We start from the raw sequence: 26,581 nt of genomic DNA on the forward strand, positions 1-26,581 counted from the left end.
TACAAGTCAGGGCTGATGGTACAACAGCCAGTGGTCCATCCTGCGTTTACCTTCCAGTAAAATTGAAGAGAAACAGCCCTTGCTGAAGTCTGAGCTCTGCAGCTGGCTGGCTGGATTTCCTGCATGGTCATGCTCAAAGTAGCTTATTTCTTGGCCCGTGTCAAACAGGAAGAGCCTGGAACAAACTTGCCTTGAGCAAATGCTTGCTGCTTCCCAGCCATCGTGGGTTGGGTTTGCCATCAGCCAGCAGTTTTACTAGAAACTCAAATTGTGTTGTGTGGGGCACCTGGGAAAGCCTTGCGCTGGTGGGAGGCGAAGAGAAGCACCAGCTTCGCCCATCCCGTTCACAGCACGCCCCCCTCCTGTGCAGAGAGCACCTGTGTGTTCCACACACTCCAACTTAGGATTGGTTCCGCGTGGGTTCACTGGCCCCGCTGAGGCGTTTGAAGGAGAGTGAGCAACACTCAGAGGCTCAGGCAGCATCCCAGGTTTCAAAGCCCCAAAGCCAAGCACGGTCTAGATTGCAAATCACTAGAAAATGGTTTCCAATCACTCCCCAACGGCAGCAGAGGAAAATCAGCCCTGAGGGATGTGAGAGAGAAGTGAGAACCTTAGGATTCAAACCAATTCTATCTCCTAGTTTGGTTTCGGGACAGAAGCAAGTCAGCACAGTAGTGACTGTTCACAACCTAGCTGGAAAAATTCTCTGGGGAGGCCACTGCGAATGGACAGTCTCGACGATGACCAACTTGGAGCTGAGGGCTCACTGGCAACGCTGAAAAGCTTCCCACTGGAGATGATTGTTGATGACAAAAACGAAGTCACACGTGGTTAACCAGCTGCTTCTAAGATGGTGACCAGTGTTCTCTGAATACTCTTCCTGTATGTTCACAGACCTGGCTTGCCTATTGCACACGGGTGTGTAAGAGCTCTGACTGCCGTTTTATCCCGTACCCTCCAAAAAACACGTGCCTTTCAAAAAAGCAAAGTGAGAGGATAGGCTATCTAGCCTTGAATGAGCTAAATCTGAGAGGAATTCAAGAGTGGACAAGTTAAAATCCACAAGTCCTTGTTTCCTTCCCATCTGAATACACTGGGATTTGATCTTCCTGGTAGAGAGATGGTTTTAACATTTTATCTGTCCAGCGAAGGTCACAGACAAGCTTAGAATCCATCTGGATGTCAGAGCAGTTTCCGTTCGGGACATATTCAGCTGGAAGCTTCCATGTACTCCGTGGTCCTTAGCACTCCCTCAATTTCCTGGCAAACTTGTCTTTTTACTACATACTGTAATAGCAGTACAGTGCTGACTCGCTGGTTTCACTCATCCCGGGACATCGAGGGTGTCAGTACATCACAGAAAGCACCATTATTAGACCCTGTTGTCTGATGCCCAGAGATCAAGCTTCTGGGCCTTGTATCTCAGGCACAATCTTACTACACTGAAGCCTGTGAGGATCGGGGAAGGGGGGGATACGAGACCGCCCAGGTCTCCCCGTGGAAATTCACACGCCATCTCTGTGCTCAGATGGGTTAGTGAGATGCCTTCCCACAGCCGTCATTCCTAAGTCACCCTGTGGGACTTATTGCTTAGCTCAGCACACTTCCGTGTTCCCTCTAGATCCCAGGGGGAGGAAGGAGCATCTTTCTGCATCCACTGCCTGTGTGCAAGGGCAAAGAGATGGGCAGCCTCGAAACCGACAACAGCCCCCTCTGCCTTCCGCCTGAAGAAGCAGTGTTGCGTTCTCAGAGCAGAGCTGCCCAGGCCATACTGTAGTCACCATTCTTTGCATTTCAGATTTGTCCTTTGGACCATTACACTAAAACACAGCACTCCCGCATCCCTCCCCCCATCATTTCCATTCCCCCTTCCTCCCCGACCCATTGCACGTTTCCCGCTCTGCGTGGGGCTATCTCACACCTCAGCGAAAGCCAAGCTGTACTGTTCTGGCTTCTTCCCACAGCGCCGTGCAATAATGGCCAGATACAACATCAGGAGGGCCACCCAGTAGCAGCCATACAAGATGGCCCCCGAGACAAGGAAGGCAAGCTCCGTCTCACTGAACAGATCCTGGCAATAAGCTGTGTAGGCCAGGCCCCCCAGCAGCACCGCCACCCAGATGGACACAGGGATGAGGCCGATGAAGTTCACCACAATGGTTTTCCGGCCAGAAGTGCCCCAGCCAGACTTGTTGATGGTAGCAATGGCAAAGATCTTGGCTGGCAGGAGACTGGACATATAGAGAAGAGAATACAGGGACATGAAGATCATCTCGGCATTGCCGCGGAGGAAACAGGCATAGGTAGCCTTGATGATGCCCACCAGCTGCACCGTCAGCAGGAAGAGGAGAATGTTCCAGATGCGGCCACGATAGAAAAGCTGGATGACTGTGGCAATGAGGAAGAAGGGAAAGAAGCCTGTGACCACGGACTCATAGGTCATCCAGAGGTGGTGCTTATGGAACCACAGAGAGTTGTAGAGCCACTCCCGGAAGTAAGACTTGCTCCAGCGGGTCTGCTGGTTGAGCCACCGGAGGTACTTAGTGGGGGTCTCTGTGAGGCACTTGGAGCGCGCTGTATACTTAGTCCGGTAGCCAAGGCTCAGGACTCGGTTGGTAAGGTGTCGGTCATCCCCAAAGCTGCACTTGCTGCCTAGGAACTTCTGATGGTACCAGTCCTCCAGGAACTGCTGGAGGAGGCTGTTGCGGTACATGCCCAGGGGCCCGCTAATGCACTGCACACAGCCAAAGTAGGACTGGCAGGCCCGCTCCACGTTGAAGGCCATCCAGTAGCGCACGCTGCTCAGGAAGGAGATCCACGAATCGTATTTGTTGAGGATCTGTAAGGGAACACAGGCTTTGGGCTTCCTCTTCTGAGCGGCCTAAGCCCCAGAGGAGACAGACACCAGAAACCAGGAGCCCTGTTCTGGTCACCCAAATTCCTGGCCATCAGCTCCTGCCTCGAGGGAACAGTGCTCAGGAGAGGAAGCCATCGCCACTCTCCCCAGCTCCCCACTCAGGCATCTGCCCTGATTCTCCTCCTTAGCCAAAGCCATTGCTATTGCAGGACAGACTTGTGGGGGACAGAGAAGGGCCTGGGAAAGAAGCAATTGGCAAGCTCCTCAGAAATGGCAACCCACCTGCAGTGCCCTTTGGAAGGTCTGTCTGCTCCAGGCTACCTACTACTCTTTAGCCCATGTTGCCTAAGAGCACGGGCTTTTCAAAGCCCTAATTGGGGGCTGCCTGCTACACCTCCACTCAGAAAAAGAAGTTCCCTCCGGGATCTGTGGGCTCTGAATCCTATGTCCTACCTCACCAATCACCTCTCTGTAATTGTTGAAAAGAACAGAGAAGTTGGGGAGCAAATGAAGTGAGTCCTTTGGTACAGATGAAAACGGTGAGAAGAGCGCCTCCCCCATAGGAACAAGTCAGAGCACCCAAGCACATCCCATTGGGTTCGGAATTACAGTCCAGCCCCCTCCCCAGCAATCGCTGCTGACTTACTTGGACATCTCCCCCGACTCCCCCAACTTGGGGATCCTCCTCCAGAACTCGAAGCATCTCAATGGTGCAGGCTGGGTCCAGCACGGTGTCGGAGTCACACACCTGCAGGGAAGCGCACGGTCAGCATGGCCCTCCACCCCTTCCCCGCCCTGCCCCCACCTCACTGCCAGCAGGAAGATCTATGTCAGATAGGAGAGGCGAGTGGAAGAGTTCTAACACCACCAAGCCAGGAGAGAAACCTGGGAGACGTAGGTGCTGAGCCGGGGAACGGGAAATACTTATTAGCCCTGGACACATTTTTGCCAAATTGGCTCTACAGCAATGGTCCCAAGATGTTTCTCCAGGGCCCTTGGGCAGAAAGAGCTAACATAACAAGTCATGGAGGTCAGTTGACACCCACAGGGGGCTAGAGCCGACAGACATTTTCCAGAAGACTGAAAAAGGACTCCTGACAGAAGCTACTCAGTGCACAGGCAGATAGTCATGGAGTAATGGCACCCACGTGTCAGCCTCTGGCCTCTTGGACAACCTGCAATCCCAGCAATGAGGATCAGCGTACCTACCCACAATCCTCTCTGAGACCATAGACGCAGCCCCCTGAACACGGCCTCCTTCACCGAGTCTCAAAGATGGGCAGTTTGGGCAAGAGCTGCTCTTGCCTGGATTTATTTCGAGTTACTAGTTGAACTCACACCCTGGTGGCTGACTCCTTATCTGTTTTCTAAAAAGTTCCTGAAGTGGTACAGAGTCAAAATAGCCATGGAGAGGTAGGCTTGGTTTCCAGGATCCCAGACTGAACTCTGTCATGGCTCCCATAGGTGGAGCCATCCCCTGTTCTGCAGAAGCCTAAAGATTAGACTAAAGTTGCTGACATAAGGGATCAATCCCCAGCACCAAAATAAAAAGCCATAAGCCGTAGCCTGCAGGAAGGAGGCTACCTCAAACACCTCAACCCTTGTTTTCTCTCTTTCATCTTTTTCCTTGCTCCCCCTACCCCCAATCTTCCTTGGTGGAGACAGGCTGGCACAGACAACAGCAAGAAGTCAAGGGGAAATCAAGCCCAGCCTCAGTGGCTTCCCTCCTCCCTACAGACATCAGCGTATGCTGGACTGAGCTAGGAGAGGTTCTAGGAGCCAGACTCAAAACCCCTGAGCGTTCATGCGGGCCCTGCTGCTACTTCCTGCCAAACTCTCACCCATTCTCCATGCCACTTTGCCTCCTTGACTCCAGGGAAGTCTTTATAGCTATGCAGGGTTGGTAAAGAAAGCCTTGTACTGCCTGGGTTTCCCCATTGGCCAGAGCAAGGTTCTCTCCCACAGAGAAAACACACCCTCAGCAGGGCTGCTGGAAGGCAGTCAGCACTCCATCAAGTGCTCACGGGCTGCAGCCTAGGCCTGTCAGGCAGTGGTCTCTGGGCCATGACGAGGAAAGTATAGCTCAGGGGAGGCCCTGTTTACAGACCCACTCACAGATGAGCAAGAAAGGGAGCTGTGGGGCAGGGCAGGTTATGTTGGTCGTGTGCTTTAAGGGATTGGATGATAAAGTCACAGCGATTTAAGCATTACTTAGGGCTTCTCCTAAGTTTGGGGGTGTCTAGAAAAGTTTAACAAAGACCCCCTCAAGCCCAGTGAACTGAAGAACAGCTTAGGGACTTCCTTCCCTACATGGCTAAAGAGGCTCTTAAGCCTAGGAAGACAGGAAAGACAAAGCTATCTACTCTTGCATATGACCACTTTTCAAAAAAGTAACAAAATACACAAGTTATTAGGTAGACACACTACAGAACACATGCCATTAGCAAGACTGGGTTGGCACACAGGTGAACTACCAAACCAGCCAACTCTTCTTCCATTGATTTATGAAGTGACATCAAGGCACAGAGGCTATGTAGACGCAGTGCAGAATTCTCATCTAGGATCTGGGATCCTGAAAGTTGTTTTCAATACTGAAATGTGTGCTTTCAAACACAGTTCTCTCTCTAGATTGTTACTGAAATATTGAAGCTATGTCAACCTTATCAACCTTTCCAGGCTGGTGTCAATGACTGCTGTTTTTGTTTTGTTTTGTTTTTGCCAGTCCTGGGGCTTGAACTCAGGGCCTGAGCACTGTCCCTGGCTTCTTTTTGCTCAAGGCTAGCACTCTACCACTTGAGCAACAGTGCCATTTCTGGCTTTTTTCTATATATGTGGTACTGAGGGATCGAACCCAGGGCTTCATGTATACGAGGTGAGCACTTTACCACTAGGCCCTAAATGACTGCTCTGAACAGAGGTAGGCAGGATCTGCTCCGGGTCCTAGCTGCTGAAATGTGAAGCTAGCTCCCTGACAGCGCAGGCATCCTCCACTCTGTACCAGCAAGCAGTGCACCATGAAGCACGTTTGCCTGCGCTTGTCTCTCCTCCTTCTAACACAGATAATAATAAGTATCCCCTGGGACTATTATGGGAAGTAAAGGAGCTAATATATTTGCAGTGCCCACAACAGTGCCTGGTATAAAGGGAATGCCATGTGCCGGCTTGTCATCATTACCAGGGACACCAACTCAGAGGTCTTGCCAGAATCAGAGCTGCAGATCGGCAGAGCGAGGTTTCTGGCCTGGGTCTGTGTGATCCCAGGGCTGCCCCTGCCAGAGACCCACTAAGCCTCCTGGCCTCCTGCAGCAGGACGCTGGGGGTCTACGCTCCCAGAAGGCACCCTTACCTGGATGTAGTCCACTGAGTCGCCGAGGGCCTTAAAGGCCGTGTACATGACCTCGCGCTTGCCGCCCCACTTCTGCATGATGCACGAGAAGGTGCTGGCCCATACCACGGCGCGCACGCGCTCCATGCCCTCCTGCAGGCTGGCCTCCGTCTCTCCTTCCCCTGCCTCGTGGAAGTTGCTGCGCCACACAAAAAAGCCAGCTTGCTCCGTGCCGCCCAGCACCTCATGGAAGATGTCCAGCATGTAGGCATCCTCCTGCCGATTGCCGTCCACCACCATGACCACCTTGAGATTGGGGAAGGCGATGCGCTGGGCGGAGCGTAGGCACTTGCGCAGATAGTCTGGGTCCTCTTGGTAGGCCGCGATGCAGAGAGCTACGGAGCGCCTCGGTGCCCCCGGCAGCTTCAGGGGCCGCCATGCTCTGCGCATGCGCCTGTGCTCCAGGAAAGCAAACAGGCTCTGAATGAGCAGGTGCAGGCCCAGGATGGCGCCGTATAGGCCAAAGGACAGATAATGCTTTTCTGTGTGGATGAACTGGTAGCCTGTCACGTAGGCTGCCAGGATGCCACCCAGCACCACCAGGGCAAACAGGCTGGTGCCCACCACACGCAAAGCTGTTGTCAGCTGCACCGGCATCTGATGGGAGAGGAAGGAGATGGGGGTCAGGCAGGAGACATTTGCAGGCAGTGAGGACGGGCATTCTCAGTCTGTGGATGGAAGAATAACCCACTAATAAAGATCATTACTGACTGGTAGAGCACTTGGCTAGCACGCTAGCAAACGCGAGGCACTGAATTCAATCCTCAGTACCCAAAACAAACAGCAAAGGCCCTTCCACTTACTCAAGAGTGACTACGACTCTGGAAAGTCAGAAGCCCGATGGCTGGGGTTTGAGTCCCAGCTCTGCCACTTACTATTATCTGTGGCCCCTAAGTTATTACATCTGTAACCTCAGAATGTTTGAGGGGTAAATGGGTGACATGCAAAAACAACACAACAAAAACTCAGTACCATTTGTTACTGTCAGACAGAACAAAAGCCAAACCTATGGGATCTCCCTGGTAGATGGCAGACAGACATCTGCCCGTCCCGAAGGCCATCATGGACAAGCCTCAGTGGTGAGCCCAGGCACATGGGGACAGCTTTGTGAACAGTGTGGCATCCAGTGGCCTAAGAACCATTACCTCTAGTGGATGAGTGCACTCTGGAAGGGACTGTTCCCAGGTGAAGCGTCAAACAAGATTCATAAAGGAAGCAGAGGAGAGCCAGGTGCCCATGGCTTATGACTGTAATCCTAGCTAGTCAGGAGGCTGAGATCTGATGATCGTGGTTCAAAGCCATCGCCTGGCAGGAAAGTCTGTGTGGATCTTATCTTCAATTAACCACCAGAAAAGCGGAAGTGGTGATATGGCTCAAAGTGGTAGAGCTCTAGACTTGAGCTGAAGAGCTCAGGGACAGTGCCCAGGCTCAGAGTTCAAGCCCCACTACCAGAAAAAAGCAAGCAAGCAAGCGGAGGAGGAAAAGTCCAGAGCAGGAAATACAAGAGGGTGGGAGAGGTAACACAAGCAATTTGCTTTGGCAGCACAAAATCAGTAAGAGAAACTTGCCTGTGTTCTGCTTCCCTGTGTTCTTCATTTACTTGAGAGGTAGGAAAGAGGGGAAGCTGACCAGGCAAAGAGGAGGAATTATGCAAGCTGGGCTCCCAGAAGCCCAGCACCGAGGAGCCTAGAGAGCCAGCGCCAGGGGGAACCGCAGCTACCACTGCAGCAGTCCGAGTTGGCTGCTTGGGAAACCCCATCCGCTCGGTCCTAGTGCCCGCGTGGAAATCTGCGTGCACGTCCCCTGCCCAACCACCGCTGGAAATAATGCCAGGTTTCCGTTTGCAGCTAAGTGGGGGTTTCGGAGCAGCTGCCTCTTTGGACATAGATGTGCTGGAATGAGCAGACTCCAGAACTTAGCACCGGAGACAAGTTCCACTCCCACCTGGCCGCCTGACCTTGCTCAAGTTCTCTAAGAGTTCTTCCCATCGCTACAATGCGGGGTCTGAATTTGCTTCACACTTCGCAAACCTCTGGTAAATCATTTCCCTCAAACTGAAAACACAGCCCTTAAGAGCTGCCCAAATGGAAGTGAGAGCCGATTGCGGTTTCCCCCGGAGCCCAGGCGGGGGCGGGGCGCGAGGCCGAGGTGGGCAGGAGGCTGACAACGAGGACTGCGCGCTCCCGGCCCTCCATTCCCACCTCCTCTCCAGCCACCGGCCTCATCTGGACCCCAGACAATGCCCTCTCCCGAGCTTGGTGAGCTCTGGGTCCCACTGGAGCCGAGCTCAACCCCCTCGCCCCAGCCCCCCAAATATAGATACTTTCCACACAGGGTGGCTAGGGAATACACAGTCACTGCCTCAATCCGCCGGCGACAGAGGCACCAGCAGATTGGATCGGAAAGGGCTGCTGGCAGCGAGGCCTCGGGGCTTTCAGCCCTGGCGGCCCGGGGAGCCAGCCGCGTGTTTCCCCTGCGGGACTCCCAGCCCTCCCAGTTGTCCCTCCCTGCGCGCCTGCGGCCCAGGGTCCCCAGGCCTGCATCCACCGCCCAGAGGCGCCCCACTCCCCGCTTGTGCTCACGTGCCGGGGGCGCCGGGGGCGGGGGGCGCCGCTGCCCGCCCGCGCTCAGGAAAGGGGCCGGGGTCGGTCCCGCAACCTGCGGGGCCCTGGGCCGCAGAGCGGTGCGGTGCGGTGCGGTGCGGAGCGTGCGGCTGCGCCCAGCGGGTCACGGCTGCCGCGAAGACACCGGCCGCGCTCTGCCCCAAGCTGAGCTTCGCCGCGGGGTCAGGGCGGCCCTGGCCACACCCACGTGCCGGGTTCCCGCGACCCCGGCGGGAAGGAAGGCAGAGCCCAAGGAATCACAGTTGGACCCAGCCCTGCTCATCTTCCCGGGGCCCCAGCTACCTTGGCAAAAGAGTGCCGGCAGACAAAGACGCCCTCCCCGGTGTCGCCAGTCCCCTCCTTCCCCGGGCCGGAGCCCTCCCCCGCAGGCTCCGAGGCGCTGCCTCGGTATCCCCCTCCGACACAGAGCCGCGTGAGGTCCTACGGCGAGCCCCCACGTGCAGGCGAGCGCCGGGGCGGGCTCCGACTGCGACCCCCCGTCCAGACGGCGGCCTGTGCCACCCCAGGCGGGAGGACGCGGGGCGCGATCTGTGCCCCGGGCTGCTCCGCAGACACACGTGGAAGGGCTCCGTGGAGCCTGGCACAGGCTAGCTGCACTCGGGTTCAAGGGCACGAGGATGGGGGCGCCCCCCCGACCGCCCCCCCATCCCGAGACAGCCACATAAAATAAGCTCCCGGCAAGGGCGCACACCCTACGCTCCACCCCGCAAACTTTGAGGGGCTGCTGGGTCTTCCGCGCCTCTCCCGCTGACAGGTGCGCCCTGCTGCGGAGCCCACGCGCGGCGGGACGCAAACTTGAGCACCCGGCGCGGCGCGGGCTCCTTCCCCGCAGCCTGGCAGCCCTTGGGGAAGGGAGCTCACTTCCCCGACACGACACGTGCCGCGCTCGCCCAGCAGGGCGGCCGGAGCCGGGGTCGAGGTGTCCCGGCAGGTGCGAAGCCCTAGGGGAAATGAGGGGGGTGCGCCCCAGTCAGCCCCGCGCCCCACACGCCCATCCTCATTCATCCCTCATTCATTCACAAACCCGAGCCGCGAGGGAGGCTGGGAAGAGAGGCTGGAGGGGAGGCCGGAGGAAAAGGAGAGGAGGGGTCCCCGGGAACCGCCGCCGGGAAGCCCGGAGCTGCCACAGCCCCCCGCGCCGGCCGCCGGGGCGCGGGGCAGGAGGCGCCCCCGGAGCCCGGCGCGCCCCTCGGGGAGGCCGGCCCGCGCTCACCGTGCCGCCCGCCGCCCGCGCTCCGGTGCTCAGCAGGCCCGCGGTGGCTCCATGCCCCTCCTCGGCTCCCCGGCTCCACCGTGCGGCGCCGCCTCCACCGCGCGCCACCGCGCTCCGACTGACAGCGCCGGCCCCGCCGGGCCGCCTTAAGTACCGGCGCGGCCCCGCCGGGAGAGGCGCCCTCCTCCGGCCCCCGGGGCCCCGAAAGTTGGCAAGAGTGAGAGGGCTCCCCGAGGGCGGCGGGGGCGCCCTGTTCCCGGCTTGCCCGGCGGGCGCTCGGTCCGTGGCGGGGTCCCGCGTGGACGCGGCTCCTCCAGCCCACAGAAACACAGCCTGGGCGCGCGCTCGGAAACTGGGGTCCCCCGGAGGCGGGGGGGGGGCTCCCCTGCCCCGAGGGCGCGCGTTGCATGCATGCGAGAACCCTGCGCGTCGTGAACTTTCATTGCCCACTCTGCCCGCGCCTCCAATCCCACTCACCCTACAACGCCGCCGGCGGCTCGACTTGCGCGGGAGAAAGGGTGCCGGCCGGACCGGGCGCTCCCAACACACAGGCGGCAGGACCTTCCTGGTGGTGAGAAAGAGATGAACTGTCCAATAGGAGCAGGGTGGTCGGAGAAGGTGCTAGCAACGGTGGAAGATGAGCTTTGAATTCCGCAGCAGAGCTGATGACAGGAAGGCTGTTTACAAAAGCTGCAAATGGTCTTCCAGGAGACAAACTGTTCCGCCTCCTCCCCGTTTTTACACCTTTATCCCGGACATCCCTGGTCTCAAAGTCCCCACAGACCTCCCTTGCAGGTGTTTCCAGGGCCCTGGAAGCTGGTGCTACACTTGGGTGAGGTGAAGTGGAAGAGGTTGGGAATGGATGATGATAAAGACGGTTTTTTTAGAAAAAAAAAAAAATCATGCCTGGCACCGGTAGTGGCTCACGCCTGAAATCCTAGCTCAGGAAGCGGAGATCTGAGGACCCCAGTTGGAAGCTAGCCCTGGAAGGAAAATCTGTGAGACTTTTATCTCCAATTACCACCCCCCACACCCGTCCAAAAAAATAAAAAAAGCTGTAAATCGCGTTGTGGTTCCAGTGGTAGAGTGCTAAGCTTGAGCGAAAGAGCTCAGCGACAGCACCCCAGGCCCTGAGTTCAGCCTCAGGACCTGCGCAAAAAAAAAAAAAAAAAAAGTTACATGACCTGCAAACACACCTGAGATAACTTTTCAAGTTGCAAGCTTATAGGCAGCTGAGCTGCTCTTCTCAGAAGCCATAGGGGCCCAAGGCCTTGGCTTCCCATCATCAGTCACAGAGCTCTGAACCTCCCTGCCCGGAGGCAAGCAAAGGCCCCGGGCCACCAGCTTCCATCCTGCTGTGTCTTACCCCTCAAGAAGACATCCCCATAAGCCACAGTGAGTTCCAAATGTATGTTGTAACCAGCTCATGATGAGTCCACAGTGGGGCTCTACTTATTAGTTTGTAGAACACGGAGACAGATGGTAGTTTGGTAAAGAGGAGGAGTTAGGAGTCAGCCATCTCTGCTGCCAGGCGGGTGGCAGTATGCTTCATGTGTCTCAGTCCTAGAAATGTTGTTCGGAGGATCAGATTTGAAGAATTTGGCTGGAAAAGTATCCATTGAAGCTCCAGTGAACTTTAACCAGAAGACAGTGTGGGGGGCCTAGGTTATGAATTCTAGTTGTCATTTCCTAAAGCATTTGGAGACCGGAAGTTCTGGGATCAATCTATGAACAAATGAAAACTGCCTTTTCTCTATTGCGTTTATAGACTCATGGAGTTCTGAGCCACCTGTGCTATATTATCCAGAGATATCACAGAGCCTGGACCTGCCAGGGACTTGGAGGCCTATCTTCCCTCCCAAGGCAGCAACCTGCAACATCTTAATTAAACCAGGGACAAGAAGCAGGTGCCCTGATCCTCTGGAGAGCACAGGGTCTCTAATAAGACAGGGAAGGTGGCACCGTGATGAGGCGTTCCTGTCAGAAGGCAGAAATTCAGCCTTTGATGTGAAATCTAATTTTTAAGTGTCGGCAACTAATTCAAATGATGGAAAAAGCACCTTGTAGGTCAAGAAATGGCTGCTGGATGGGGCTGGGGATATGGCCTAGTGGCAAGAGTGCTTGCCTCGTATACATGAGGCCCTGGGTTCGATTCCCCAGCACCACATATACAGAAAATGGCTGTGGCTCAAGTGGCAGAGTGCTAGCCTTGAGCAAGAAGAAGCCAGGGACAGTGCTCAGGCCCTGAGTCAAAGCCCCAGGATTGGCCAAAAAAACAAAAAAAAAGAAATGGCTGCTGGTGCCTCCTATCTATAATCCTGGCTACTCAGGAGGCTGAGATCTAAGGATCATGATTCAAAGCCAGCTCAGGCAAAAAAAAAAAAAAAAGTCTGTGAGACTCTTATGTCTAAAAGACAGGAGTGGAGGTGTAGCTCGAGTGGTAGAGCAGTCTTGAGTGAAAAAGCCAAGCGAAAGCACAAAGCCCCCAGCTCAGTTCAAGCCCCCAAGGACCTTGTGGAAAGGTCCTTTTTGGCCTCAACTTGACTTTATGTGACTTCCTTTCCCTGAGGCTGCTCTGGGACCGATTAAGTTTCTAAAGCCCACACAGGCTTCTTGCCTAGCTCTTTCTCTCTGTGTGTTGGCTGGAGTCAGCACAACCTCACTAGTTAAAAACTCTGAAATGAACAAAGTCAAGACCCAACACTGTGAGAAGAGTCAGCACGTCTCTGCCCATACCAATTGGCTTTACTCCTAACTGGCTTCCCTTGAGGGAGCCAACTCTTGTGTTCTGCTGTGCGGGGCTGGGTAGCTGGTGGTACCAGGTAGATAGGAGACACATTACCTTTGTGGTCAGTTCTGCCAGGGTGGTTTCCTAATCATTGGTATCCTATTTACAGTCACCCCTCCACTAGGGAGGCGGGCAGGATAGTCTTTAAGAGATTGATATAATAAAGCTTAACTTTATCTCTGCTTACCACTGGGGATTTAAAAATAGGACTAATTTCATACCCAATCACTTATAAACGTGCATTCAGATGTTGCTGAATTGGTTTTTGCACAGGTGCCGGAGGCTAAGCCTCCTTGTTGGTTCTGTAGTAGGAGATTCAGGCTGCAGCACTTCCATGTTCATCGAATACACATGGAGGATTGACTCCGAGAGGAGGGAGTGGCTTTGGCACATCCAGAGGTCTCCAGCTAGTCTCTGCCACCTGAAGGTTATCAGTTCTAAAGACAAATACGAAATGGCATCACCAGAACCAGATCTAGTGACTCATGCCTGTAATCCTAGCGACTCAGGAGGCTGAGATGGGAGGATGGAGGGTTTCAGCCGGCCCTGACAGATAAAGCTCAGAGACTCTTACAGTCAATTAGCCAGCAAAAAGCTGCAAGCGGGGGGTTTGTCTCAAGCAGTAGAGTGCCAGCCTTGAGAAAAAAAAAAGGGGGGGGACTGGGGATATGGCCTAGTGGCAAGAGTGTTTGCCTTGTATACATGAGGCCCTGGGTTCAATTCCCTAGCACCACATATACAGAAAACGGCCAGAAGCGGCGCTGTGGCTCAAGTGGTAGAGTGCTATCCTTGAGCAAAAAGAAGCCAGGGACAGTGCTCAGGCCCTGAGTTCAAGGCCCAGGACTGGCCAAAAAAAAAAAAAAATAGCGAGAGTGCATTGGCCTAAGTTCAAGCCCGGTATTGGCATATACACTGAATCTTTTGAAGTGAATAAAGATGGATTATAAACGCCTTCCGGGCCAGGTATGGTGGCATGCATCTGCAGTCTCAGCTCGTTGGGGACTGAGGCAAAAGGATCCCTTGGCTCCAGGTGTTCAAGGCCAGTCCAAGTGAATACAGCAAGACCTCCATCTCCAAAAAGACAAAACAAAAACAAAAATTACAAAACGCTCCCAACTAGTAACAGATGATGTCACATTCCATCCGCTGCCTGCATAGGCCTTGCTTTCTTCTCCAGGCCACCTAAAGCTGCAGCCGTAGTTAATAGCTAATTTGAAGTGGAAAGTGTGTGCCTTGGGTAGGGCAAGGCAGCTATTCCAAACAAAGTTTCCTTTCATAACTTTCCCGCTCAGGGACAAGCACTGTGGTTTTTAGGTGCTGGTTGAAGACGCAGGCCCCAGCACCTTTCCAGAAGACTGCCCCGACTGTGAGATTTTCATCACAATCCCTTTCCTTGGTGGAAGACGGGCATTAGGAAGGAAGGGCCTCTACTTTGCTGCAGGCTGAATGGGCAGCCCTCGCTAAGCGCCAGGTTTGTTGAGGCTGCCTTGAAGCTTGGGGATTTGGGTAATTGGACATCAAGCCGGATCTGAGGATGCTTTTCTTGGAGCCAGTCCTACACAGAAAAAGCTCTTCCTGGCCATCTTCCCTTGCTCTCCTTCCATAGGTAAGTGTGGAAAAACCCAGAAGACAGTTATTAACCAACAGCTGCTTGATGGGGTACAGTGAATGCAGTTACTAAAAATTATGTTCACAAAGAGAATACTGAAGCAAACATATAGGACACAAAGTTGTTCTGTATGAATGGATACATTTCTATAATTGTTTTCTTGACAGATCTATGATCTACATGACAGAAGTACTTCCAAATGTTAAGATAATCAGATTTGATATTAAGATCACAGCTAAACTGGGCATGGTGGCAGACACCCTGTAATCCTAGCATTTGGTAGCTGAGGTAAAAGGATGTAGAGTTCTAAGCCAGTCAAAGCTATGGAGCAAAAATACCTCAAATAAACACATTTACATTATTTACAATATTATATTACTAGGTCTGAGGATTTGGTGCTAGAAAAATAATCTTTTCCTTTTATTCTTTTATCTTCAAATTTTCTACTTTTTTTTTTTTTTGGCCAGTCCTGGAGCTTGGACTCAGGGCCTGAGCACTGTCCCTGGCTTCCTTTTGCTCAAGGCTAGCACTCTGCCACTTGAGCCACAGCACCACTTCTGGCCGTTTTCTGTATATGTGGTGCTGGGGAATTGAACCCAGGGCCTCATGTATACGAGGCAAGCACTCTTGCCACTAGGCCGTATCCCCAGCCTCGAATTCAAGCCCCCAACTGACCAAAAAAAAATAAAAGGTACATTTTTGTGAGCTAGTACTGGAACTTGAACTCAGGGCTTAAACACTGTTCCTTAGCTTTTTCACTCAAGGTTAGTACTCTACCACTTGAGCTATAACTGTACTTCTATCTTTGGTTATAAACTGGAGATAAGTGTTTCATGGACTTTTCTGTCTGAACTGGATTTAAACCTTGATCCTCAGATCTCAACCTCTTGAGTGGCTAGGATTACAGATATAAACCACCCGTGCTCAACTAAAAAGGTATTTTTAAACTATCTGAATTCTGAGTTCACAGAACTTCCTTCTAAGATGGGGCTGGATGGTGTTCTTAAAAAAAAAAAAAAAAAAAAAAAAAGGAGCTGGTAACTTCATTCTACAATGAAAGCAGTAAATCTGAGAGGGCCAGAATACAAGGTTGGTAGTAATAGTCTGGCATGGTGGTAAAGGCTTGTAAGTAATCCTAGCTACATAGGCATAGGAGGAGGATCAAGAGTTCTAGGCCGGGCTGGGGATATGGCCTAGTGGCAAGAGTGCTTGCCTCGTATACATGAGGCCCTGGGTTCGATTCCCCAGCACCACATATACAGAAAATGGCCAGAAGTGGCGCTGTGGCTCAAGTGGCAGAGTGCTAGCCTTGAGCAAGAAGAAGCCAGGGACAGTGCTCAGGCCCTGAGTCCAAGCCCCAGGACTGGCCAAAAAAAAAAAAAAAAAAAAAAGAGTTCTAGGCCACTCAAAGGAACATTGTCCTAGTTTGTATTCCAAGCTGTCAGTGCAGCAGGGGGACCAAATCACTTAAGGTAACGTTTCAAATTCTTTTGGCTCTTGACATAGTAACAGTAACAGCAACCACGGTTCTTAAAAGTGCTGGCACTTCAGCTTTTTGTCCTCTTTCCTGATTAAAGATACCATTTGTCACTGTCATAGAAGAGGTCTAAAGCTGGACCTCCATACATACATTTAGAGAAGAGCTGAGGACAGGGGTGGTCCCCATTAGAGGCTTTGTGAGGATGGATTCCCTAAAGTACAGCCTACTTGCAGATTTTTAGGGGGCTATAATGCCCCCTTTTCACACCCACACACACCCACACACATACACACACAGCCAATACACTACTTGTTTTTGTGGGCTCCTGCCCATTACACATGTAAACCCTGGTGAACTTTTTTTTTTGTGGGTCATGGGGTTTGAACTCTGGGCCTGGGCACTGTCCCTGAGCTCTTCGGCTCAAGGCTAGCGCTCTACCACTTAAGCCATAGTGCCACTTCCAGTTTTCTGGTGGCTAACTGGAGATAAGAGTCTCACGGGCTTTCTTGCCTGGGCTGGCTTTGAACAGCAATCCTTGGTTCTCCACCTCCTGATTAGCTAGTACTACAGGCATGAGCCATGGGTGCCTGGTCCTAGTGAGCTTTTTAAAAGAACACTAATGCCTGGAAACCATCCTGGATCAATGTTTCTTGAAACACTGGGAGCAGCCCCAGGCTTGAACAGCTTACATTTCCCAGGTGACCTTATTTTACATCAAGCATAGAGAACACATCTGGGGTGGCCTCCTTGGATGAGAAAGTGAAGCACATCTCTGGCTAGTCATGTGGTCAGGCCTAGAGTGGGGAAGAAGGCCCACCCTTCACCCTCCAGCACCACCTACAAGACAATGATCATTGTCTGGCTATGGAGCCAGAAAGAAGGAAATGAAAGAAAGGCTGTTAATTGAATCTGGAAATCAGGCAGAAAGCAGAAAGATGAGAGGTCAAGTCCTGTCCCATCAACACACAGGGAATGAGAGTCCAGCAATCTTTTCACTGGCACAGGCTGCCTGCTTTTCTCCCAGGAGAACTTGGGGACTTGCCCAACCAGCTCTGTAGGCAGATTCACCTTTGTTGCTAAATCACAGGCTGTCTGCACTTTGGGGGGCTTTCCCAGCCCAAAGGATGGGGAAAGGTGGTTTCTAGAAACTTGTTGGGAAACACAGTCCCCAGGACTCACTAGGCCTCATCGTGGCCATGGAGAAATGTGAGCATGTCTGACCAAAAGCCTTGTTCTTTACCCTTTGGCCAGGAGAGAGCCCACTGTACCGTTTGAAGCATTTGAAGCATCAACACCCCGTTCTTCTCTCCTAGTGAAAAGAGCCCACTTTCAAGGCCCCAGGAAGTAGCATTCACGCAGTCACCATACGCTGAAGGCCTGGAAGTGGCCAGTGCTCCAGTTAAGGTGCACGCGCATGTGCACGCGCTCACCAGGAGAGGGGCTCGCACCACACTGGGGAAAGGCAGGGCAGGCTGGGGTGGCTTTGTTCTCTTCAAAGCCAGGTGGCCACCTGTGCATGTGACAACTTGGGCTGCTCAGAACAAAAAAGCCCCACCCAGGCATGGTTCTGAGCTGGCTGCAGCTATTAAGGCAGACAGTGAAGATGAACTCTTACATCATTATTAATAAAGCACTTAGAGGCCCAGTCACTTTTCTAGTTTCCCAACAGAGAGCTGCTTCCCACGGCCTCTCCTGAAATAATTCTGTCTAGGGCTGGCCGATGGTGCACAGGATTGTGCATACTAGCAACTAGGAGTCGGGCGAGGAGTTTCTCATTCTGCTGCACTCCCACCTCCCCACCACGCTTTCTGACTTGCTATGTGCAAGAACTTACCTCTCTGACCTTCTCTCTCTCCTCTCTCGGTGAGGCTGAGGCTTGAACTCAGGGTCTCACATTGCCCAGGCAGGTGTTCTACCACTTGAGCTATATCTCTGTTATTCTGAGAAGGAAATATGACAGCTGAAATTCTGTCTACCCAAGATGACAGACTTATGACCATGTCAACCTTCACAAAGAGGTTTCTGGTTGAAATTCATGAGACGATTAACTATATTTCCTAGGTTGTATGCTTGTGACATGGGTCTCTATCCCCTTTGTAGCCAAGAAGGGGACAAAGTCTTAGATGTCTGTCTAATATTTTAGTTCCCCATGAAAGAAGAAAAGCCGGGGCCTAGTGGTAGAGTACTTACCTCACATACATGAAACACTGGGTTCGATTCTGCAGCACCACACAAACAGAAAAAGCCAGAAGTAGTGCTGTGGCTCAAGTGATGGAGTGCTAGCCTTGAGCAAAAAGAAGCCAGGGACAGTGCTCAGGCCCTAAGTTCAAGCCCCAGAACTGGCAACACAAAAAGAAACAAACAATAACAAAAAAGAAAAGCCACCTAAGTATAGTAGCAGGTGGACTGGGGAACTTCAACACACCCGAAGCCACAGGTGAAATCCCAGATCCCAGTGTCTGAGGCTGGGTTTAGATGTAAGAAGACATGGTGGGAGAGAATGAGGTGGGAGTGGGGGTGGAGCTTACTGTGACATGGTAGTCCCTTTCAATAAGTGGGGTATCTACTGGGCAGCCACAAAGCCCAGTGGTTACAGGCACAGCCTTTGGAGCCAGACTGCCTGGATCCAAATGTTGGTTTGGTGACTTCTTATTAGCTATGTAACCAGGCAAGTAATTAGCCTCTTGTGTGCCTCGGTTTTCCCATCTGTAAAACAGGGTAATCATACCTACCTCACAGGTGCTGTGTGAGGAAGAGGGTTAATAAGTGTCAAGTGCACAGAAGGGCACAATAAGCTCTCTGGAGTGTTTAACTACACTAATGATTACTACAGACAGTGATGAGCTACGACCACTATTCACATTGGGGCTTGCAAGGTGAACCAGATACCTGAGAGGCCATCAGACTCTATGTCCTGAGTGTGGTTTGAGACACACTGATTGCATGACAAGATATTGTCTGACACTGAGGGTAGAGTATGGGTTCTAGTAAAATAAAATTAAAAAGCCCTTTTAAATAGATCTGTGGAGGGAATGGGAATGTGGCCTAGCAGTAGAGTGCTTGCCTTGCATGCATGAAGCCCTGGGTTCCATTCCTCAGTGCAACAAAAACAGAAAAGGCCAGAAGTGGTGCTGTGGCTCAAGTGGTAGAGTGCTAGCCTTGAGCAAAAAGAAGCCAGGGACAGTGCTCAGGCCCTGAGTCCCAAGCACCATGACTGAAAAAAACAAACAAACAAACAAACAAAAATAGATCTGGGGAAACATAGGATCTCCTCCCCCCCTCTTTCGGGTGACTACCCATTACTGAGCTGAACGTAGGCACACTGCATAACATGTCTGTATCAGTAGCTCCAGGGCAAAGAAAACTTCAGCCTCTGGCAATCGCCTAACCCTTGGTCAAGGAGCCCACATTTACATATCATAAGTGTGAAAGCAATGTCAGCTGATGCTGGGAGAAAGGAGGTCTGCACCAAATTTTGGGGGGAACATTTTGGTATTAACATTTAAAATGTTTGCCAAGCACCAATGGCTTACACTCTGTAATGCTACTTAGGAGGCTGAGATCTGAGGATCATGGTTTGAAGCCAACCCAAAGTCTGTGAGACTCTTATTTCTAATAAACTACCAACCAACCAACAACAAACAACAAAGAATAGGACTATGGCTCAAGTGGAAGAGCACTAGCCTTGAGAAAAAAACAAACAACAACAACAAAACCCCAAACATTTTAAGTGTTCATAACTTTTTGATCTAGAATTCTGGTCTCCTAAGACTGGTTGTACTTCAATATGCAAAGTTCTATTCGACTCATTGGAAATTAGAATTAAGACGATCCACGGACAAATGTTTAACTGAAGTGAGTGTTCCAAGGTACATAACTTTAAAAAAAATCCATATAGTGCCAGGTGATATGACACATACCCACAGTCCTAGCATTTGGGAAGCAGAGGCAGAATTGTGAGTTAAAAGCCAACCTGTGTCTCAAACATCAGCAAGCAAGAATTCAACAAGAACAAAAAAAGCCACCAGGTGCCAGTAGCTCATACCTGTAGTCCTAGTTACTCAAGAAGGCTGAGATCTGAAGACTGAGGTTCAAAGCCAGCCTAGGCAGAAAAGTCCTTAACTCTCATCTCTAGTTAATTGCAAAACCACGGGCTGGGGATATGGCCTAGTGGCAAGAGAGCTTGCCTCCTCTACATGAGGCCCTGGGTTCAATTCCCCAGCACCACATATACAGAAAATGGCCAGAAGTGGCGCTGTGGCTCAAGTGGCAGAGTGCTGGCCTTGAGCAAAAACGAAGCCAGGGACAGTGCTCAGGCCCTGAGTCCAAGCCCCAGGACTGGCCAAAAAAACAAACAAACAAAAAAAAAACCACCCCCTGCTGCCAAAACAAAACAAAAACACACACACAAAATGAGCATCCATGGCTTAAGTGGTAGAGCACTAAAAGCTCAGAGACAGTGCCCAAACCCAGAGTTCAAGCCCTAGGACACACACACACACACACACACACACACACATCAGTTTGTGGTAGTAAAATATGTAATTAGTAAAGATCTGATGGGGCCATACTTAGTGAGAAGCCATCAGACCTTACTCTTGGGGCAAGAGTGGAGATGACAGGGGGCATTTTTCTTGGTTGCTCATAAGGCATTCAGCATGAAGGGTACATGCCCGCTGGGGCGTCCATCTCGGGCTCTGCACCCCTCTCACGAAGGCAGAGGACAGCTGAGGGGACGCCAGAGGCAGCCTTTGGAAACATGCTGAGGAGGTTCACATGCACACGAGCACTCAAGTTTGCAGCCTCTGTGTGAAAGGCTTTTGCTTTGAGGCTCTATCAATACTCATTAAATGCCCACAGCATGTCCTAGAGGGGCTTCGAAGTTCCTGTGCAGGTCTTGGCCAGGACACAGGACACCAAGAGCCCAATGCCACCAAAGGGGGACAATTCCTCGTTCTACAGGGTGATGGTGAGCATGTGACAAGCTCTGGATGGTGAATGACTTTGTAAACGGAAACAATAACAACTGATCTTGGGCCTCTGTGATCCATGGGGACCACAGAGGGTCACACGGAGGAGGGACACAACTGAGGCTTGGGTTAGCACAGAACTACTGAGTCACTACAGTAAGCCAGGGGAGGTCTGCAGGATGCCAAAGCCCCCTCCAGAGCTGTCATGAGGGTCTGCCTTCTCCCCTTGCCAGCTTAGGCATGGACCCCAGCCCTAAGGCCTTGCCAGAGGGGAAGAGGTGCCCCCAGGACTGCAAGAAGCCAGGCACATTCCCTTCCCATCCTCCAGGCAGAGGCTGGGGCTCCCGTCCCTGTTCTCTTCTGAGCACACTGCAGTAAGTGCTACATGTGACTGCAGCAGGCCGGCATCCGCAGCCAGCCTGCTGAGGACACAGCGGGCTCTTGAGGACATGGCTGCTGCTGGGGGCAGGTGTGCACGGGGACGCAAGAGGAGAATGGCCACCACTTTCCTGAATACTGGGTTCCCTGAGCCCACCCTGGTGCCTGCCTGTAGTTTGTCTCCCTGTGCTCAGGCTGAGGGTGGGTGTCATGGGCAAAGTGCAGTTTCATCTGGATCAGGTGGGTCATCCTTGGCTTATTCCCACGCATGGTCCACTTTTCTCTGTGGCAGCTGCAGTGACAGGCAGTGCTTCACTCAGAAAACCCCTCACACACACACACAGCAACAGGGCAAGTGGGGTGGCTCAGGGCAGTCTGTACGCTCTCCTCTTTCTGCTGCTGGAAAGCCACTCTGGGGATGAGAGTGGGTGGGGAATAAAGGGCTCACTCCTTTGGATGGAGAGGGAGAAGGGGGCTGCCTATGGCTAATGGAAAGCCTGTCTTACAGCACTTAGTATCTTGGTTTCGAAGCACATTCTAAAACCAAGCTGAGATGGTTTCAGGTAAAAGTAGGTTCTGTTGCTGCTACCCCTTTCCTCAGCGATCACCTCCCTCTCCTCATCCCTTCTCCCTCCCCCTCCTGCAGCAGAAGTCATTCCAACCCAGGCTCTTCCTCAAACCTGCCAGACTTGTCCTGACCTCTGAGCTTGCTGTTCTTTTCACCTGGATGTCTTTGTGGCTGCTGCTCCTTCATCTGCACACAACCCACACTTCCAACCTCCTTCTAACTTTATTTCCCCATAGCCTTTCTCATTACAGAACTTCCTGCTGCTTCACTTCATTTCTCTCCTCCTCCTCTTCTTCTCTCTCTCTCTCTGTTGGTATTGGGGCTTGAACTCAGGGCCTCCAGATTTTCATTCTTTTTTTTTTTTTTTTTTTTGTCAAGGACGGTGTTCTGCTATTTGAGCCATACCTCCACTTCCAGATTTTTGGTGATTGGAGAAAAGAGTCTCATGCACTTTCTTGCTCCAGCTGGCTTGAATTTAAATCCTCATATCTAGCCTCTTGAATAGCTAGGAATACAGGTGTGAGCCACTGGCATTCTGCTGGCTTATCTCCTTTTGGTTATCTTGTAGTTGCAATTAAAATAAAGTAGCCAACTGCATCAAGTGGCACATGCCTGTAATCCTAGCACTAGGAAGGCTGAGATGGGAGGATCATGAATTTCAGCCTTGGTTTGTAGCAATATTGTCATAAAACACCAGAGCAAAAACAGTAGTGGAGAAATACGCAAATAAATAAAGTGGAGGCCACAGCTCTTTATGTGAAATTGTTTGAACAAACTGGGCATCAAGCCACTAGGGTGTAACAAACTTTCCTCCTGCATTTAGTTCCATTCTGTTGTCTCAGCATTCAGACTTCTAAAGCAGAGGCTTGTGCAGATCACCGACTCTGTGATGCTGTGGCTCTTTGCTGCTGTAAGAAAGGCAACTCCTTACAAGCAGTAGCAAAGGAAGGGGAAGAAAATGGCCTCTGAGGACAAACAAGATTCACTCTTCTTCTCTGGAACACCCAATCAGCTTGATTGTCTTTCACCAAAGCTTCCTCCATCCCACAGCTTTGCACCTTAATACCAGAGATCAGATCCAGACCTGCTGTTCTTTCTGGCCAAAGACAATTTCACTCTGTTTTACACGTTTTGGTAACTATCTTCTTCTCTTTCCCCCAAATGCATCTCAAACTCAGATGGCTCTTTAGCAACCAATGACATTTGCTCCTCATTATCACAAGGAAGAATAATGTCCTCAAGGAAGAACATCAAGATATGTGACCTGGTTGGGGGTGGGGTGGGGGGGCAATTTCTCCAGTTGCAAGAGAAATGTCAGTTAATAGTTGTGTAAGCATTTATTCCTACCAGCAGCCTTTGTTCTGCAAATACCACAGGATAGTGGAAGAAACAAAAAACAAAACCTGAGCAGACATAGGTTTGTGTTTTTTTTCCTTTTAACTGTACATGCTTCGAGCTGGACAGATGCTTTAAAAAAGGTGGCCTGAGTGGCTGAGGATATGGCCTAGTGGCAAGAGTGCTTGCCTTATATATACATGGAAGCCCTGGGTTCAATTCCCCAGCACCACATATACAGAAAACAAGCCAGAAGTGGCGCTGTGGCTCAAGTGGCAGAGTGCTAGCCTTGAGCAAAAAGAAGCCAGGGACAGTGCTCAGGCCCTGAGTCCAAGGCCCAGGGCTAGCAAAAAAAAAAAAAAAAAAAAAAAGGTGGCCTGAAGACTCAAGTGACTAGTGCCATGAAGCCACCTTAGGGTCTGCCATCTTGCCAGCTTACAAGAGGCCGCTTGCCGCCTTCTGGAAGGCACGAGCACTGCTTGGTTTGCAGGGTTCCACTGCCTCCTCCAGAGCCAGGTCTATGGCAAGACCACAATCTTCTTCTCCAGCTTCTGGGGTGGGAACAGGAAGTTTCTCATGATCTCATCCAGCTCCTCCAGGGCCAGCTGGGCATGGAGCTTGGCCACATCATCAGGCTCTGAACGTACCACGTGCTTCAGCAGATGGTAGAGATCCTTGAGGACGTCCCTGAGCACCTGTAGGAGAGAAATAGGGTCACGACCATCTGTCTACTGAGACAAAACCTGCAGGCTTCCTGAAGAAATAATGCTTGGGGGCTGGAGGTATGGCTCAAGGAGTACAGTAACAGGCAAGCAAGAAAGCCAAACAAGTGAGAGCCCTCTGTTCAATCCCTGGAACTGGCAGGGGAAAACAATGGCAGTGATGAGTCAGGTACATGTAGCTGCCTTTCCTGAAATGGAGCGCCCCCAGGACAGAGGCGGTCAGTCCAAGCTTTGTCTCAAGACAGGGTTCATTCATTAAGTGAAAATGGCTGGCCAAGGCTAACTCAGCTCAGAAATGAGTAGCCCCCAGCCTCAGTTACAGGGGGTTTATAAAGGCAAAAATCACGAACAGGTGCAAGCAAGCTAATTTACAGAAGCGGAACTTCGCAGTTATTTTTCAAGCAAGCAAGCATACAGAAGCTGAAGGTTGCAATTTACTTTATCCTGACATAGGACAGGTGTCGTCATAACCTGTTTTTCTCCTTTTATTGTGTAGCTGAGATCTATCAACCATTTTGGAGATGGATTCCAGGCAGGCCGTTTGGTGATAGATCAGGTCATAATGAGGTCCTGCCTGGAATCCCCAGGAGTTGCAAAATTCCCGAAACTGAGACATGGATAGGGTAGGTACTGGACATTCCGAGAGCTGTGCAAGTTTTCGGGCAACTGTGACCTAAACACTGGGAAACTCTAGGCATCCTTGCCCTAAAGCAAATTAGGGTCCCAGGCTTACACTTCATTTTATTCCCACAGCTGTCCTCCTTTGGCTGCCTGTGCCTTTTTTCTTTCCTCTCCTGAGCTCTCATTCCAGGTTCTCAGGGATGTGACCTGTGCAGTCACACACAGTCCTGTGCTAACAGGGCCCCTTGCTGCTTGATTTAATGATCTATTATTGCAATCTGAACATTCTGTAATGAAATCCAGTGAGAGATAATGGAGCATGTGCAAGAACAAAGGCAATAAGTGTATGTCCACCATTGGTTACTAGTGTTATTTGCCAGTAGTGATCACTGTGAGCACAGAATTTTGAGAGATCTGCAATATATGGGAGTTCATTTAAACTTGTTTCATTTACAACCGGCAGAAGGAAGACCTGTCTTTGAGTGACCCACATTTCACCTAGCTAGAAGCTGCTTCCAATAGAAAGAAGGCAATGGCTCTCCAACCAACAAAGATGACAAAGAACCCTGCATCATATCCTTTCTTGCTCAGTAAATTCTGTTTTAGCCAAATATTCACCCCCTACATGATGGCACAGGTGGAAATAAGTCAACCCATAGTTCTTTCTTCCTTCCAGTCCTATTTTCAGTAATTCAAAGGTTGAGAGTTTTGGGAGCAGGTGCATGTATCGAGGAGTGACATAAAGACGTGAGTTCATGTCATGTAGTTTCCACTGTTCTGCAAAGAAGGAAATACAATGCACATACCAGCTATGGAATACAAATTACCTAATCTTAGTGGTTGTGTGTATGAACTAAATGCTCTTGCACTTGCATTTAAAATTGGCATTGCACAAAATAAAGATGAGCTGTAAAATTCATGCTAATAATTTCATCTTTTAATTTTTCTCGACTAAAAACAACATTAATAGCAAACACTAAAGTACCATGATGAGTCAAGAGAGAAACTGGAAGGCAGCAACTTTATACATTTTATTACCACAGCCTCAGTGTCTTTTAAAGAGGGATCGTGTGTGTGTGTGTGTGTGTGTGTGTGTGTGTGTGTGTGTGTGTGTGTGTGTGTGTGTGTTCTGGTCCTGGGGTTGAACTCCTCAGGACCTAAGCCCCATCCCTGAGCTTTTTTTCTCAAGGACAGTGCTTCACCACTTGAGCAACAGCTTTACTTCTGACTTTTTTTTTTTTGTAGTTAAATGGAGATAAGACACTCATGGGCTTTCCTGCCTGTGCTGGCTTCAAATCTCGATCCTCAGATCTCAGCCTCCTCAGTAGCACTGGCACCTAGCAAATTCTGCATTTTGATATGATACTGGGTCAACTATAATGGCGCCAGCCCTGCTGACTCTTGGTGCTTCCTGTCTAAAATCATGTCATCCCTGACAGCAAATCTGGTTGCTGCTGAGATACACAAGAGTCAGGTCTCCTGGCCAGCCTGACGACCCTAACTCGCCAGGGCACTGTGATCCCACCCTTTCATAACCTACCTTTGCATGATGAAGTCCTATCTTTCCTCAAAGAAGTTCTATCTTTTCCGGCCATATGAAAATGACATTATTCTGGTAAGAGGCAAACTTCCCACAGTGACTCTGCCTCATGATTACTATTCATTATTGCATTGTGCCCAGACAGTAGGCTTATGATATAAAACATGGAAAATGCACAAATCCACACGCCTCACAGTGGTCTCTGCTCTGTGGTAAATGCTTCTGATTCTGTGCAGGCAAAGAAGTCCCCCCACCTTTGGAACTGGGCCTTCACTCTCACATTTACTAAGTGGTACCAAAGAAGGGCTCTGGGGAAGCTCTAATAAGTCTCTTCACTCCCAAGCATCTTATAGATAAAAGTTCTAGTCTCCACTCAGTGCATGGTCAGCTTTTCTTGCTTCTAATAGAGGAATCTTTTACCTTGTCAGAAGTATCCTAAGATTCCCCCCCACCCCATTTCCTACAGCCTCCTAACTTCAAAGAAACACATC

The 26,581-nt window shown here is 51.1% G+C and overlaps 2 protein-coding genes across 3 annotated transcripts in view; both read right to left on the minus strand.

The window, feature by feature from the left end:
- Nucleotides 1-1,630: 1,630 nt before the first annotated feature.
- On the minus strand, nucleotides 1,631-10,678 carry Has3 (hyaluronan synthase 3). 2 transcript variants are annotated; one of them, XM_048355234.1, is made up of 4 exons: nucleotides 10,557-10,678; nucleotides 6,204-6,839; nucleotides 3,504-3,605; nucleotides 1,631-2,839 (listed from the first exon to the last, which is right to left on the minus strand). In XM_048355234.1, the coding sequence occupies exons 2-4, from the start codon at nucleotides 6,837-6,839 to the stop codon at nucleotides 1,916-1,918; spliced, it is 1,662 nt and encodes a 553-aa protein (XP_048211191.1). In that variant the 5' UTR covers nucleotides 10,557-10,678; the 3' UTR covers nucleotides 1,631-1,915. The 2 variants fall into 2 exon arrangements, with proteins under 2 accessions (XP_048211191.1, XP_048211190.1); XM_048355233.1 differs by lacking the exon at nucleotides 10,557-10,678 and adding an exon at nucleotides 10,080-10,134.
- A 12,926-nt stretch (nucleotides 10,679-23,604) lies between these two features.
- Tango6 (transport and golgi organization 6 homolog) overlaps nucleotides 23,605-26,581 on the minus strand; it is a 150,608-nt gene continuing 147,631 nt past the window's right edge. The window contains exon 18 of the mRNA XM_048355226.1: nucleotides 23,605-23,902. Coding sequence (XP_048211183.1) covers nucleotides 23,726-23,902 — 177 coding nt within the window. The 3' untranslated portion in view covers nucleotides 23,605-23,725. The remainder of the gene's footprint in view (nucleotides 23,903-26,581) is intronic.

Source organism: Perognathus longimembris, chromosome 10 (assembly GCF_023159225.1).
Source record: "Perognathus longimembris pacificus isolate PPM17 chromosome 10, ASM2315922v1, whole genome shotgun sequence".
Lineage (NCBI taxonomy): Eukaryota > Metazoa > Chordata > Mammalia > Rodentia > Heteromyidae > Perognathus > Perognathus longimembris.

What these genes read in the sequence shown, in the direction of transcription:
- Has3 (XM_048355234.1), bottom strand. Translation starts at nt 6,839, where the DNA reads ATGCCGGTGCAGCTGACAACAGCTTTGCGTGTGGTGGGCACCAGCCTG. An exon ending in ACTCAGTGGACTACATCCAG is followed by an intron (nt 3,606 to 6,203) that starts GTAAGGGTGCCT and finishes GCTTCCCTGCAG; the next exon opens with GTGTGTGACTCCGACACCGT. An exon ending in GAGTCGGGGGAGATGTCCAA is followed by an intron (nt 2,840 to 3,503) that starts GTAAGTCAGCAG and finishes GTTCCCTTACAG; the next exon opens with ATCCTCAACAAATACGATTC.